Raw genomic sequence first — 15034 nt, forward strand, 5'->3', positions numbered from 1 at the left:
TTTCGTTTATTGGGAAATCTCTTGAAAAATCAAGGGTTGAAGCAGGTTTTTTTCTTGTGGGGGAAGTGCAGATCGAGGGATACATTGTCTTGAAAGATGAAGAGTTCACAAGCACCCTCTTTCTTTCTCACCCAGATGTACTAGGTTAGCTCTAATGGCAGCCAAAATTGCTTCTATTCATCTCTTTATGGCCCAGGGCGTCTAACAGAAGTCGAATAAAACACTGTATACACGTCTCATCTTTCTGCAAGCAGGAACTGTGCCTTGCTTATCTTTGCAACCCCAAAGAAAGCTTAGTGACCCACACACAGCTGTATTCACACAGTCCCTTGGAGCACTGGTTCTTAAACTTGGCTGCACATAGGAATCACCTGGGTCCTACTCCCAGAGATTCTGAATTAACTGGTATGAAGTGAGGCCTGGGCATCGAGATTTTTTACAGCGTCCCAGGTGACCCTAATATGCAGCACAAACTGAGAACTGCTGCTTGGGGGCGTTCCTCCTTCTCCACGCCTGATTTGTGCTCAGGCGTCAGCTCTCTGGAGGTGAGGGAGAGGTGAGGGCGAAGTTCATTGAGCTCTGTCATCCGGCCCCTTTCTACAGAACCAATAGACTCAAACCTTTCCGCGGCAACCCAGCCGACTTGACAACAGGGAGTGCGGGCGCTCTGCGCCCCGCCCAAGCCTCTATGGTGTTTTGGCGTCCCCTCTAGCATTTGCAAAGCGCCTTCGCCTTCAGTCGCGGCCGGCCGCTCTCTATGGTAGCCGATTTCCCAGCGCCGCCTCCTTGGTCCTTCATTCCGGAAGCCAGTCTGGATCAAAGAGGCGGGACTTCCCTCCCGGAAGTGACCCACGTGCTTCCGTTTTAGTCTCCCGGGGCGCCCGGTGAATTTCTAGTGTTTGGGCGAAGTTGGGGACACCGACAGTATTGTGACCGGCCACTGGCCGTGGTGAGTGACCATCAAGGTGACCTTGATGATGGCCCCGCCTTTTCAGGGGTGAGGCCCCTGGGCCGGGGCCCGGGCGCGTTAGCTTGGCGTATGATCGGATTCCCAGCGCCCCAGAGGTTCAGGCCAGCGGTTTAGAGGGTTCGGTTCCGGTCTTTCGATCTGCTCCTGGGTAGAGGTGACCTCGAGGGACTGGGCGTCAGGGCTCCGGGGCTTGATTTTCAGCCCCGCCGTTGACGTGCTGTGTGACCTTGGGCTAGGCAGTGTTCCCTTTCCGGGCCTAAGTTTCCACATCTGCGAAATGGGGTGGCTGAACTCACTGATGTCAGTGGCCCCTGCCGGTTTGATGCCTTGTGATTGCCCCGCATCCTCTAGCCTCTAGGATGGGAAAGTGAACGGGAGGGGTGGATGCTGACGGTGATGTCTGCTCCCAGGACAAGGAGACCAGAAGGAGATCTCCTCGACGGTGCAGGGCTGAGATGGATCCGCTCAGGGCCCAGCAGCTGGCGGCGGAGCTGGAGGTAGAGATGATGGCTGATATGTACAACAGGTAAAAATCTACTCTGTGCTACCTTGTCTTAGAGATTGATCCTGGGTCGCCCATTCAGAGGGCAGAGGTGGATGACTTCTGAAAAATGCTTTCCTCAATCTAGGCCCGTGCTTACCACTGCCCGCACCCACTCACCCCCACTTTCCGTGGTTGAGGATTAATGCAGCCGCAGTATGGGGTCACTAGAACGAGTTGAGCATTTAGATTGGGATGGAATTGGCGGTAAAGGAGCCGAGTGGGAAGTGAAGCTCCAGTCCAGGCTCTGGTTAGCTTCAAGAACAGTTGAGCATTTACCTGTTGACAAAGAGCCCGCAGCCCACTTAGTAGTTCATGTTTCTTAAACCCGGTCTCTACCTCAGGTGCTTGCTGAGCATTTTACACGCATTATCTTTTTTCATCTTCAAACTAATCCACTGGGTTAATTTTCCTTGTCCCATTTTAAGGTGAGGGCATCGAGGCTTCTAGAGCTTCAATGACTTTCTCAGGGTCCACAGCTGGTCAGTAGCAATGTCAGGACCAGTACCTCACTCTGACTCCAAACTAGTCCCGTAACCATTTGACAAATGAGAGAACAAATCGTAGCTCCACCAGTCACCCCCAGTATGGTCTTGGGCAAGTTACTTGGACTGTTTGACCGGTGGTTTCCCCATCTATAAAATGGAGATAATAGTACCTACCTCGTAGGGACATCATAAATATTAAATGTAAAAACGTATGACAAGCTCTTAGCATCAAGCCCAACACATAGCAAGCAGTCAACTAAGGTTTGCTATTTTTATTGGCTTAAGCTCTCTGGTAGCCTCTCTTGATTAGTTGGTTTATCTTGGAGGATATATATTGGAATAATTTTTAAATGTAGGCTGTGAGGTCACACTACCTGGGTTCAGCTCCCGGCTGTATGGGAACCTGCGGCCCTCTGTGCCTTCAGTTCCTTATCTGTCAAATGGGGGTAATGGCCGTGCCTGCCTCATAGGGTTATTATAAGGATTGCATAACAGAATCCATGTCAGCTCTTAGCATGATGCCTGGAACGTAGCTAGTACTCAACTAATGGTTCTTCTTTAATTAGTCATAAACATGGGCTCAAACAAGGTTCCTCCTTTCAAGGAACTTTCAAGATGGTCGAGGTGCAAATTGAGGATATACAATACCTTCTTGGGAGGTGGAATCCGTACAGCAGGGCAGGAATGGTGGAGAGTTCCTGGTGCGCCTCGGGATGCTGCTAACCTGACCTTGCCCTTCCTTCCCCCTAGAATGACCAGTGCCTGCCACCGGAAGTGCGTTCCTCCCCACTACAAGGAAGCAGAACTGTCCAAGGGCGAGTCTGTGTGCCTGGACCGGTGTGTCTCCAAGTACCTGGACATCCATGAGCGGATGGGCAAAAAGTTGACAGAGTTGTCGATGCAGGATGAAGAGCTGATGAAGAGGGTGCAGCAGAGCTCTGGGCCCGCGTGAGGCCCCAGACAGAATACACCCCAAGGTGCACCGTGCCCCTTCCCACTTGTCTAATAAAAATGCCCACACTGGGTGTCATCTCTGAAGACTGCCAGGCCTAGGCTCTCTCTGGAGAGTCTGCAGGAGACTGGAGTATGGTAGAGCTCTCTTCTGGTCGAAGAAGGGGTATTTGTCACACTGGAATGTGACTGTGTATGTGTGTGTGTATATATATTAAAGCAAGTTTGTTGACACCTACTGTGTGCAAAGCCGTGTGCCTGGCGCTTGGGAGTAAAGGCAGCAGACACAGCCTCTACCAGCAGAGGGAGTCTGATGTAGCGTTTAAAAGTATAGACTAGCGTGATGGCTTAGGTTAGCACCCCAGGTGGCTACTTGCTGTGTGACCCTGAACGTGTCACTGCACTGTGCTTTAGCTTTGTCATCTGTAGAATGGGGATAATTATAGGGCTCCTGTGAGGATTAAGTGAGTTAATATGTGTAAAGCATTTAGAATAGTGACTGGGGCATAGGAAGTGCTCAGTGAGTATTAATTATATATATATATGTTTAAATAACAACTTAAAATTTAGTGGAGGCAGGCAGGCATTTTCACAAATGATATAAAGGAATGATTTAGAAGAGAGGGTGAAAAGTAGATGGGATGTAAGAAGGAAGTAGCCAACCTCTTGGTTCTAAATTGCAAGACTGAAACATGTGAGGGGACCCAGCTTCTTGTGTGATGTGAGTGACCCTGCCTGGTAAGTGATCAGAGAGGGGACTGAGTGATGGCCACTGCCGTTCAGGTTCGCCTGGATCGGGACTGCGCTCCTCTTCATATGACATCCAGTCTGACCTACCTATCTGGGCTAAAGGTCCTAGTAGAAAATGGAGGCTCAGAGGGGCGGTTGCCTGTGGAGGGCACATGAGGGGAGCAATCACGTGGAGGCTGGGGCTGACTGCTGCATTTGCTATTTCGCTGGGGAGAGGCCACATCTCATTACTGTCCTGAGGAGTGCACTTGAATTGTGCAGCTTTCAGAATGTATGGATCTCTCACTCCAGGTGGGATTTTGGTTGACATCACTGCTGCTGGGATGGCAGTCCCTTCACATGGGTCTTCACGGTGGAAGGAAGTATCTGGGAGATAAACTCAGCAGGTCATTGGGGTGGAGTAAAGGAAACAGAATAGAAGCATTGAGTTTGGGGCTCAAAAGTGCAGGTTGAAGCCAGTCCGCCTGGGGTGAAATTTTCTAGCTGTCTGATCTTGAGTGAGGTTTTCACTGCCCTGTGCATCAGTTACCCCACCTATAAATTGGCAATAAAAGTACCTACCTCATTGAGTGGTTGTGAAAATTAAATGTGTTAATAGCTAAAGCCCTTAGGAAAGTGCCTAGCTCTCTCACGTTAAGTACTCAATAATGTTAGCTTTTTTTTTTTTTTATTGCTAAGTTTGGTGTGAAGAGACACCGGATAGGCCCTCAGGAAGCTTCAGAACCATCTACCTTCCTGGTTGGTGGGCAGAGCTAAGGCTTGTTTTTTAGGTACTGAAGTGCAAATTTGGGTCAACAGGTGGCGCTGTCTGCTCACAGACTCAGCCCTGCAAATGCGTATTCTCTGCCTGTTCTATGTGGGCGTTGTTCCAGGAAGAGGGGAGTGGTGAGGAAAGTAGATATTGTACCTGCCCTTGAGTTTAGTAAGGAATATCAAAAATCTTCTGATAGCACGTAGCTGGACCATCTGGAAGGGATGGTAGGAGTGGAGAGAACAGTACTTGCAAAGGCTCTGAAGTGGCAGAGTAGTGTGGAGCATTCAAGAAACAAAGCTTCAGTGTGCCTGGAGTGCTAAGCGTGAAGGAGATCATGGTGAGAGATGAGGCTTAAGGGCTGGGCAGAAGAGCCTGATGAGCTGTGTTAAGGAGTTTGGATTTTTTCCTACTAATGGCCTCAGCAAACTGTCAAAAGATGTAAACCCTGGTGGTGAAAATGACAGATCTACATTTTAGAGGCTACCTCTAGCTGCTAGCCAGGTGGATGGTGGTACATGGTGGTAGATAATGGATTAAGGGGAGACGTGCCAGGGAGCTGGTAAGAATAGCTACTGAGCCTCTACAGTGTGCTAATAAGTACGTTATTTCAGTTAATCCTAATAACAGCTCTAAGGCAGGTACGATTATTTTCATTTCATAGATGAAGAAGCTGAGACTGAAAAGTTAGTAACTTGCTGAAGGTCACACAGCAAGCAAGTGGCACAGCCAGGAGTCCAATTTACTCAGACACCAGAGCCCACTTTGAACCGCTCCTCTAGGAATGGGGGAGAATGCTCCCTAAGGAGATATATGTCAGGAATTTCATCTTTCACTCAACAATATGTATTATTGGCCTGCTACGTGCAAGGAGCTATAGAAAGTGTCCAAAGTGAATTAGCTAGGTCCCTGCCCTCAGTGAATAAGTGCCGGGGCAGGAGGGTGGGTATAGGAGAGATGGAACAAATACACGAAGGGTGTTAGAATGGATTAGGCCCTTTCTGCCATAGAGAAGAGTCAAAAACTCCTAATCCTCAGATGTGTCTTTGCTAGATTATCACAGCTTTTTTTTTTTTTAGATTTTATAATTTTATTTATTTATTTATTTTTCCCCCAAAGCCCCAGTAGATAGTTGTACGTCATAGCTGCACGTCCTTCTAGTTGCTGTATGTGGGACGCAGCCTCAGCATGGCCGGAGAAGCGGTGCGTCAGTGCGCACCCGGGATCTGAACCCAGGCCGCCAGCAGCGGAGCGCGCTCACTTAACCGCTAAGCCATGGGGCCGGCCCTAGATTATCACAGTTTTAACAGTCAGGAAATGTCTCATAAAAATCTGGACTTGGGCTTCTTTTGAAAATTTAGAAGATCTGACAAGTCAGCCTCCATTCCTGCTTGGCAGCAGTCTGCCGAAGGATGGGCAGGGGCTCAGCTGTCCACCAAACCTCCCACCACTAATATCTCCTCTTGTCATCTGCTTGACCTGTAGGCATTTGCTCTGTGCCTTCTGGGTGTTCAGATGAGCTGGACACTGTATGAGAAAACATGTAAATGTCCTGGTGTAGGCAGCCTCTAAGACGGCCCCCAATGATCTCGCCTGCTGCTATTCATCCCCTCGATATAGTCATTCGCTGCATAACGATGTTTCAGTCAATGATGGCCCACATATACGATGGTGGTCCTATAAGATTAGTACCATATAGCCTAGGGATGTAGTAGGCTATATCATCTAGGTTTGTGCAAGTACACTCTATATAGGTTTGCACAACGATGAAATCTCCTAATGACACATTTCTCGGAACGCATCCCCATCATTATGCAATGCATGACTGTAATTCCCTTCCCTCGAGAGTGCACTAGACCTAGAAACTTGCTTCTAACAAACAGAACAGAGCAAAGGTGATGGGATACCACTTCTGAGGTTAAGGTACAAGAGATTATAATGGCCATTTTGTTAGCTCTCTCTCTCTCTCTTTTGCTTGCTTACTCAGATGAAGCAAGCTTCCATCTTGCAAGCTGCCCAGAAAGAGGCCCACGTGGTAAGGAAATGAGGGCAGCCTCCAGCCAATGAAGAACTGAATCTGCCAACAACCACGTAGTGAGCTTGAAAGCAGATCCTTCTCGAGCTGAGCCTTCAGATGACCACAGCCCTGGCCGACACTTTGCAGTGAGAGACCCTGAAGCAGAGGACCCATCTAAGCTGCACCCTGACTCCTGACTTAGAGAAACTGAGATAATAAGTGTCGTTTTAAGCCATGACATTTGGGGGTAATTTGTTACGTAGCAATAGATAATCAATACATGTGCAATTCTCACAACTGTCAGAATTGTCTGAGGCCATGTTTGGTCATTTCTACACCTATACATAGAACGGACCAGGCACCATTCCAGGCATTTGGGATACATCAGTGAACGAAGTAGATAAAGATCCTTGTCCCCTTGGAACTTACATTCCAGTGGGGATGGTTTTACGTAGTAGAAGTCAGGATTGGCAGTGCTGTTTTGAAGGAAAGGGCTCCTTCACTTCCTGCGGAGGGGTTCTTTACCTCTTCCAGGTCTTAGACCCCTTTGAAACTCCAAGAAAAGCCACAGACTGGTTCTTCAGAAAAATGTGCATGCACATAGAATTTTGCATGCAATCTTAGGGATTTTCATAAGAATTCTTGTGGTCTGACCTGAGGGGAGTCTTGTGACGAGCATTGTTTTAGGTGCTGGGGCAAAGAGAAACAAGATAGAAACTCTAATAGGGGAGACAGATATTAAGATCAGTCACTTTCACAGTTGTGATAAGTGCTGCAAGAGAGGATCAGGGGGCCGGCTCCGTGGCTTGGCAGTTAAGTGCGCGCGCTCTGATGCTGGCGGCCCGGGTTCGGATGCCGGGCGTGCCCCGAGGCACCACTTCTCCGTCCAGCGCGAGGCCGAGTCCCACGTACAGCCACTAGAAGGATGTGAACCTATGACATACAACTATCTACTGGGGCTTTGGGGGGAAAAAAATGAATAAAAAAAAAAAAAAAAAGAGAGGATCAGGGGGCCGTGGGGCTATATAAAGGAATGTGTCCCCAAGTCTCGGTGCTCAGAGAAGTCTGTCCCCTGGAAAGGGATAGGTGAGTGAGATTTGAAGGATGGGTAGGAATTTGCCAGGCGGGGGGATGATGGGTGGCAGGTTCTGTGTTAAGTGGTGGGAAGACAGTGGTGAGGAAGGCAGGCACAGATCCCCGCCCTCTGGCCCATACAGTCCATCAGAGGAAACAGACACATCATGATGGGTTTTATCAAAGGGAAATTCAGATGTTACATAGATCACATAGCAAAGGGATTTATTGCTGGAGTCAAGCAAAGAGCCTTACCCAAGGAAGTGACCATTAAGTCAAACTCTGAATGATTAGATAGGCCAGGGCAGGGGAATGTTCCAGACCTGGGAGGAACTTGAGGTGGGAGAGACCATGGGGTATTAATGGTCGAGAAGAGGTCATCATGGCAACAGCTCAGATAGGAGGGAGGTCAGAAGGGACGCTGGGGCAGCAGGTGGGGCCTGGACAGACTCTGTTGGGAGTTTGTACATTTCCCAAACAGTCATGGGAAGCTTTCATGGGGAGTGATCGTGTCTGTGTTTCCACTAGATCATTCTGACTGGATGGTGGGGTCATGTGCACGGCTGGACTCAGAAAGGCCATGTTGAAAGGGTTGCAGGAGACCAGTGGGCGCTTATGATGACCCAGGCTTGGGGGACAGCAGTGGACGGAGATGAGAGGTCTTTAAAGGTAGGGACCACAGGCTCGCTGGTAGGTTGGATGTGGAAGGTGAGACTGGGAGCAAAGTCTGGGATAATTCCAGTTTTGTGGCTGAAGCAACTGGGTAGAGGGTGGTGCTTTTATGGACACGGGCAACAATGGAAGAGGAGTAAGTTAGGGAGGAGGAAGGTCATTTTAAGTCATTATTGAGCACTTCTATTATCTTAGAAGATCGCACACAAGTGGATCTTTCCAGTTGCAACCTCATACCATAGTCCCCCCATTCTATGTGCTTCCTTCACCCTGTTTACCTCCCAAAATGTCTCAGGCATCCTCCTGCTGTAGGACCTCTGCATGCGCTGTGTCCTCCTCTTGGGGGCTGACAAACCCTACTGATTCAGACATGGAAAGCTACCTTCAGATCGTAGTGACGCAGCACCCTTAAGGACTCCTCCTTGACCTACAGGCTAGATCAAACCCCTCTTCTCAGTTATATGTTCTTATAGAACCATACCTCTCTCCTCCGTGGCACTTCCTTTAGATGTGATTACACTTCATACGTGATTATTTCATTCATCAATGTCTTTCTCCCCCTGGACTTTGTGTTCTCTGAGGAAACAGTCTGTAGCTTATTCACCATCAAATCCCTAGTGCCTGACAGATGCAAACTTTTTTTTAATTCAGATACAATTCTCATATCATAAAATTTAGTCTTTTAAAGTGTACACTTCAGTGGATCATAGTATATTCACAAAGTTGTACAACCATCACCACTATCTAATTGCCCAACATTTTCATCACCCTAAGAAGAAACCCCATACACATTAGCAATCATTTCCCATTTCTCCCCTCCAGTTCCTGGCAACCACTAATCAGCATCTGTCTCAATGGATCTGCCTATTCTGGGCATTTCATATAAGTGCACTCATACAATATTTAGCCTTTTGTGCCTGGTTTCTTTCACTTAGCATGTTTTCAAGGTTTATCCATGTTGTAGCATATATCGGTGTTTCATTTTTGTGTGTGTGTGTGTGACGAAGATTAGCCCTGAGCTAACATCTGTTGCCAATCCTCCTCTTTTTTGCTGAGGAAGATTGTCCCTGGGCTGACATCCATGCCCATCTTCCTCTACTTTATATGGGATGCCACCACAGCATGGCTTGACAAGTGGTGCATTGGTCCGCGCCAGGGATCTGAACCTGCGAACCCTGAGCTGCCCAAGCGGAGCACGGGAACTTAACAGCTATGCCACCGGGCTGGCCCCCTCATTTTTTTTTTTTAACGACTAAATAGCATTATATTGTATGTCAGTATATACACATTTTGTTTATCTATGAGTTGATGGACAACTGGGTTGTTTGCACTTTTGGGCTATTATGAATAACGCTACTATGAACATTTGTGGCCAAGTTTTTGTGTCGATGTATGTTTTCAATTCTCTTTGGTATATGGCTAGCAATAGAATTGCTGGGTCATATGGTAACTCTATGTTTAACTATTTGAGGAACTGCCAAACTGTTTTCCATAGTGGCTGCAACATTTTATCTACATTCCTCATACAAAGGTTTATAATAACTATTTGTTAGGCTGAATAAATAATTTCTTTCCTTTCCTCCCTCCCTCCCTTCTTTCCCTGCCTCCCTCCCTCCTTCTCTCCCTTCTTTATGGAGCTGACACTGTTATAATAATTTCTAACATAGTGAGCTGGATACTATTATTTCCAGCACTTAACAGACTAGAAGTGTGAGGCTCAGGAGCACAAGTGCCTTGGACAAAATCACATGATTAATCAGCTGTAGAGCCAGGATCAGACCAGCCCTAGTGACTCCTCAGCTGGAACCTCTGTCCAGTCAGCTGTGAAGCATGCTCCAGCCAGGAGCCTGCAGGAGAGCCAATGTGATAACACTGTTCTATGCAAGCTATGGGTGGTGTTGGGGAACAGAGCTTAGGAAGGGATAACTTTTTGGGCCAGGGGAAGGGATTGATAAATCCTATTGATTCTGATCTGGAAGAGTGTCTTAACTCTCTTCCATTCTCTCCTCTAGTTTTTTTTTAAATGTTTTTATCTGACCTATATCAGTGGCCTCCTAGCTGTTTTAAATTCTGGGGCTAGCCTGGTGGCGCAAGCGGTTAAGTGCGCACGCTCCGCTGTGGCGGCCCGGGGTTCGCCGGTTCGGATCCCGGGTGCGCACCGACGCCCGGCTTGGCAAGCTATCCTGTGGCAGCGTCCCATATAAAGTGGAGGAAGATGGGCATGGAGGTTAGCCCAGGGCCAGTCTTCCTTAGCAAAAAGAGGAGGATTGGCAGATGTTAGCTCAGGGCCGATCTTCCTCACAAAAAACAAAAACAAACAAAAAAATAGTCTCTATTCTTTCCAATATATCCTCCTCCATTCATTAAACACACAAACTCAACCATAGCTATCCCCTTCCTTAAAAACAAACAAAACCAAAAGAAAACAAAATCCAGAAATTCCTGTCACCTATCACATTAGAAGTCCTTGGCCTCGCAGAGGTCATTCCAAACTGACCCCAGCCTACCTTTTCAGCTCCATTTCCCACCGCTCCCTTTCATTCATTCAATGAGTGTTAACCATGGGCTTGTTACAAGCCAGGTCCTGTGATAGGTAGCTGGCATACAAATCCCTTATAATGTGGTTCCTGCCCCCAAGAGATTTATATCTCATGGGGAGGAGGGCGAGCAAACCAAACTGATGATTCTAGATCAGTGTGAGGGCTTCATAGACATTAGAATAGTATTTTGGGGGAGACGTGGGCAGGACCCCTAAGCCAGCCTAGATCAGACAGCTTCTAGAAAGAGGTAAAACTTGAGCTGAGTTGTGAAGGGTGAGTACACGAGCAATGAAGTGAATCTGTCATTCCCACAAGAAGGTACAGCAGGGGCAAGGGCAAGGAGATGTGAAACGGGCTGGCTTCACACTTCATTCCACAGGTGCTTACTGAGTGAGTCTGAGGTGCCAGGTGCTGTTCTAGGTGCTGAGGACATAGCAGTGAACACAGCAGACCAGGCCCTTACTCTCATGGAGTTGATGGTTCTCCAGGGGAAGACGTGGAAATGTGGGTTGAGGATGAAGAAGGGCAACCATTACAGCCGTGGGGGTCCGTGGACCCCTAGAGCCATGTGGAGGGGGTCCACCAAAACCCTGAAATTTGAATGCAAATGTGTGTGCTCGTGTTCACATACGCATTTTCACAGGGAGTGGACTCATAACATTTTACTGTATTCTCAAAAGGATCCATGGCTGTCTTGGGTTAGAATCCTCATTCGAGGGCCCCTGTGCTAAGCTAAGGAGTTTGACCTGGATCTGGAAGTTCTGGGAGCCAGTAATGAATTTTAAGTGAAACCATCAGAGCTTGACCATGCTCCTGCCAGAGAGAACTCCTGGTCCCTCTTCCTCCGCCAAGCCTTTGTTCTCGCTGTTCCTCCCAGCCTGGAGGAATGAAAGGGGCCACACTTAAAAGCCGGACGGATCTGACTTTGCATCCTGCCTCTACCCACCATCTTCCAGCTGCCAGCAGCCAGTCTTCTCCCTCTGTGAAAAGCTGTGAGGTTTCAATGAGACCATGATGTTTTTTTTTTTTTAATTATTTATTTTTTTTCCCCCAAAGCCCCAGTAGATAGTTGTATGTCATAGTTGCACAGCCTTCTAGTTGCTGTATGTGGGACGCGGCCTCAGCATGGCCGGAGAAGCGGTGCGTCGGTGCGCACCCGGGGTCTGAACGCAGGCCACCAGCGCGCACTTAACCGCTAAGCCATGGGGCTGGCCCAGAGAGACCATGATGTTTTGAGGATTTAATGATGACTTTTGTTTGGAAAGTGCCCAGCATACGGTAGCCACTCAGCAAATGTGAGTTCCTCTCTTGGCTTGGTGGCTCAGCTCATCAGAGCACCCCTCTTGTCTGAAGTCTTCTTGGAACCCCCTGGGCGGTTGCTCACATTCCCATGGAGCTTTGTGGGTATCACCAATAATGTTCTCAGCATACTCTCTGTATTCAACTCACATCTGTATTTATTTCTTTTGTCATCGTCATCTCATTAATCCACACCACAGTCCAAGTCGTGACACCTCCCCTCCATTCTACAGATGAAGAAACTGAGGCTCAGGGAGGTTGAGAGATTTACCAGGAATCAGTAAGTGTCTGGAAGCATCCCATCACGCCTTCTGAAATAATGACAGCAGCAAGAACAATTAACATTTATTATGCTTACTATATGCCAAGCACAGTGCTGAGCATTTTACCTGCATCATATCCCCCAAATCGACCCCCCACCTTCCCGCAGGTAGGCAGGTACTACTGTTATCTGCATTTACAGAGGAGGAAACCGAGGCTCTGAGAGGTTAAGCAACTTGCCCAAGGTAACCCAGGCGAGTCAGTTTCAAAGTCGAGACTCAGACCTCCATCTGACTAATGCCAAAGAAACTCCTGTCATTCTGCCTCTCGGAAAACACTACTCTCAACTGCACAGTTCAAGACCCCACCCAAGCCTGCCCTGCATCGCGGTCTGTGCGCTCCAGCCGAGTCGCTCTTTGTTTTGGCCAAGGATACAAAGGGAGCTGCCTGATCCGTCTGGCAGCCCGAGGGAAGAGGGTGGGAGGAGAGGGTGGAAACTTGAGGTGCTGGGGCGTGTGCTGGAGGAGAGTACCTGGGGACCAGAGGGCTAGTCACGTGCGCGTGAAACTCGACCTAGGAGGAGGGGAAGTGAAGGGAATCCCCCTACCTCGGGGCGCAGCCTGGGAGGGGTGTAAACACAACTATTAACTCCGTAGACTCACTTCTTCCATGCCCTGCTTTGCAGATCGGTGGCGCCCGGCGGGTTCCCAGCTCCCCGAGTCTTCCGAGGGGACAGAGGAGGCGAGAACACGAGGCTGTCGGGCTGAACCTCCGAGGCCGCGGGGACCCGGTGTGCAGACAAGAGCGGAGCGCCCGTGTCGTTCAGAGCTGGTCCCCTGGACGCCAGACGCCGAGAGTGTGGACGCGCCACGAAGGCGCTGCGCTCCCCGAGGCATCCGCGCCTGTAGGAGGCCCGTGTGCTCCCGACCAGAGGTGAGCAGCGGGTGGGGGAAGGGGGTCCCTGGCTGGGCGTCCGCGGAGAGCCACCCAGGCCGGCTCCCACCGACACTCCCAGGCTCCTCAAGGAAAACCCGTTACCTGAGCCGGTGGGTCCCGCGGCGCATTGTCCCGTCTCTTCAAGCGCGTCCCTCCCTCCCCTTTATTCTGGTCCGACCGACTCCCCTTTTCCTCTCGGACCCCCTTTTGCTGCACTTCCTCCGTTTAGAACAACACTCTTGCCGGAGTTCGAACGGACCTGCGGGAGCGCCTGAATCTAAAGCCCCATTTCACAGATGAAGGTACTGAGGATTCCCCCCACCCGCGCCACCGGGAGAAGCGACTCGTGCTTTCCTCTTCTCCCCCCCTCTTGCCCTTCGCTGCCCCCCTGCTCTCAGCTTTCCTGGGTCTCACCCCTACTGAGCTCCCCGCCCCCGCGCCGCCCACGTTCTGTCTCCTCCCGCGCTGGCGGCCGCGGCGAGGGGGAGCTCGGGCTCCTTTCCTCCCTTTGGTAAACACACCCGCCAGCCCGCCCATCCGCCGACACTGCCCTTATAAAGTCAGTGGCCGCCGGACTTCCTGCTGGAGCCCGAGCCCCCTCCCCTGGCCGGAGAAGGCGGGCGGGCTCCGAGGCGCGCAGCGTGGTGCCCCGCGCCCTACCGAGTGAGTGAGGGGCGCACGGGGTGTCGGGGGCGCCGGAGGGCCCGCCCTGGGTCTCCTTCCACGTGGCAGCTGTTGGCTTGGACCGAGAGTCTGTAGAGACATGGGTCGCCTGGTGCAGAAATGGAGAGGGCTTGCTGTCGCCCTGCCTCAGAGGAGAGGAGTGGTCTCATAGGGGCAACAGGAAGGAACGGGTCTTAGGCTAGCCTCAGACTTCCCCTTCCTCCTCCTGCTTGTTTCTGGGGGTCCTTCCTGGCGCGGGAAGCGGGGTACAGCCCAGCGGTGGCTTCAGAGCGCGCTCTGTCCGTTGCTGACCTTCGGGGACTTGGGGTTGGGCCCCCGGGAGTGGGGCTCTGCGCGCCCTGGCCTGGGTGGAAGAGCCGGCAGCGCTCCAGGAAGCTGTTGCGCGCAGACAGGACCTTCCTTATCTCTGATAGTGGCCCGGGGCGGAAGCCCAGCGCCACGTGCGCCCCTGGCACTGCCAGTGCGCCCAGAGCCCGGTTGGCAGCACCCGCCGGGAAGCCCGGGGCTCTATGGGGCCTCCATGAAGGCCTCTTCGCGGGCTAGCTCGAGGGGTCTCAGGAGCCACCATGATGCAGGACCCTTTCCAAGGGCTGCTGGGGACCCTACGCTCTGTTCCTGTGCAGGCTCGTGGCCACCATGGCCCCCACGCTGCAGCAGGCGTACCGGAGGCGCTGGTGGATGGCCTGCACGGCAGTGCTGGAGAACCTCTTCTTCTCTGCCGTGCTCCTGGGCTGGGGCTCCCTGCTGATCATGCTCAAGAATGAAGGCTTCTATTCTAGCATGTGCTCAGGTATGCCGGAGAAGGGACAAGTCAGGCTGGGGGAGGGGCAGCAGAGGGGGAGACTGGAAGCCGGAGGAAGACAGATGGCCTGGTAGACAGAAAGCAGGGCTGCTTAAGACAGCACTGGGCAGGGAGTTGGACAGCCCGGTTTCTTGACCTTTTCAAACTTCCTCTAGAGAATGGGTGGCATTCTGCCCTCCCTACCTCGTTTATCTAATCCACTCTTCACTGAATGCCAGGTATCCTGCTGGGCATCCAGATCCTGGGACTGACCAGCAGGGTCCTAAGCCTTTGGCAGCCTCAGGTCTAGAGCAAGATG

The 15034-nt window shown here is 50.7% G+C and overlaps 2 protein-coding genes and 1 long non-coding RNA gene across 7 annotated transcripts in view; 2 read left to right on the forward strand and 1 right to left on the reverse strand.

Moving 5' to 3' along the window:
- Positions 1 to 828: 828 nt before the first annotated feature.
- Positions 829 to 3184, forward strand: TIMM10 (translocase of inner mitochondrial membrane 10). Its single transcript, XM_014792846.2, has 3 exons — positions 829 to 949; positions 1381 to 1496; positions 2750 to 3184. Exons 2-3 carry the CDS (start codon positions 1426 to 1428, stop codon positions 2949 to 2951), a joined length of 273 nt encoding a protein of 90 aa, XP_014648332.1. The 5' UTR covers positions 829 to 949; positions 1381 to 1425; the 3' UTR covers positions 2952 to 3184.
- Positions 3185 to 11699: 8515 nt separating this feature from the next.
- On the reverse strand, positions 11700 to 14587 carry LOC147912593 (uncharacterized). Of its 3 annotated transcripts, none has more exons than XR_015549729.1 (4): positions 13911 to 14587; positions 13353 to 13509; positions 12977 to 13150; positions 11700 to 12364 (listed from the first exon to the last, which is right to left on the reverse strand). It is a non-coding gene; the product is annotated as an uncharacterized LOC147912593 (long non-coding RNA). The 3 variants fall into 3 exon arrangements; XR_015549730.1 differs by having other exon boundaries at positions 13665 to 14587; XR_015549728.1 differs by lacking the exon at positions 13911 to 14587 and having other exon boundaries at positions 11710 to 12364; positions 13353 to 13593.
- Positions 13101 to 15034, forward strand: part of SLC43A1 (solute carrier family 43 member 1) — a 31898-nt gene continuing 29964 nt past the window's right edge. The window contains exons 1-3 of one of the 3 annotated variants that reach the window (XM_087422911.1): positions 13101 to 13247; positions 13480 to 13552; positions 14558 to 14724. In XM_087422911.1, coding sequence (XP_087279037.1) covers positions 14571 to 14724 — 154 coding nt within the window. In that variant the 5' untranslated portion in view covers positions 13101 to 13247; positions 13480 to 13552; positions 14558 to 14570. Of the gene's footprint in view, positions 13248 to 13479; positions 13553 to 13796; positions 13914 to 14557; positions 14725 to 15034 lie in introns of those variants that run through there. The other 2 variants (XM_087422912.1, XM_004437365.3) reach the window with 2 other exon arrangements.

Source organism: Ceratotherium simum, chromosome 34, assembly GCF_057802395.1.
Source record: "Ceratotherium simum simum isolate JZ-2026a chromosome 34, ASM5780239v1, whole genome shotgun sequence".
Classification (NCBI taxonomy): Eukaryota; Metazoa; Chordata; class Mammalia; order Perissodactyla; family Rhinocerotidae; genus Ceratotherium; species Ceratotherium simum.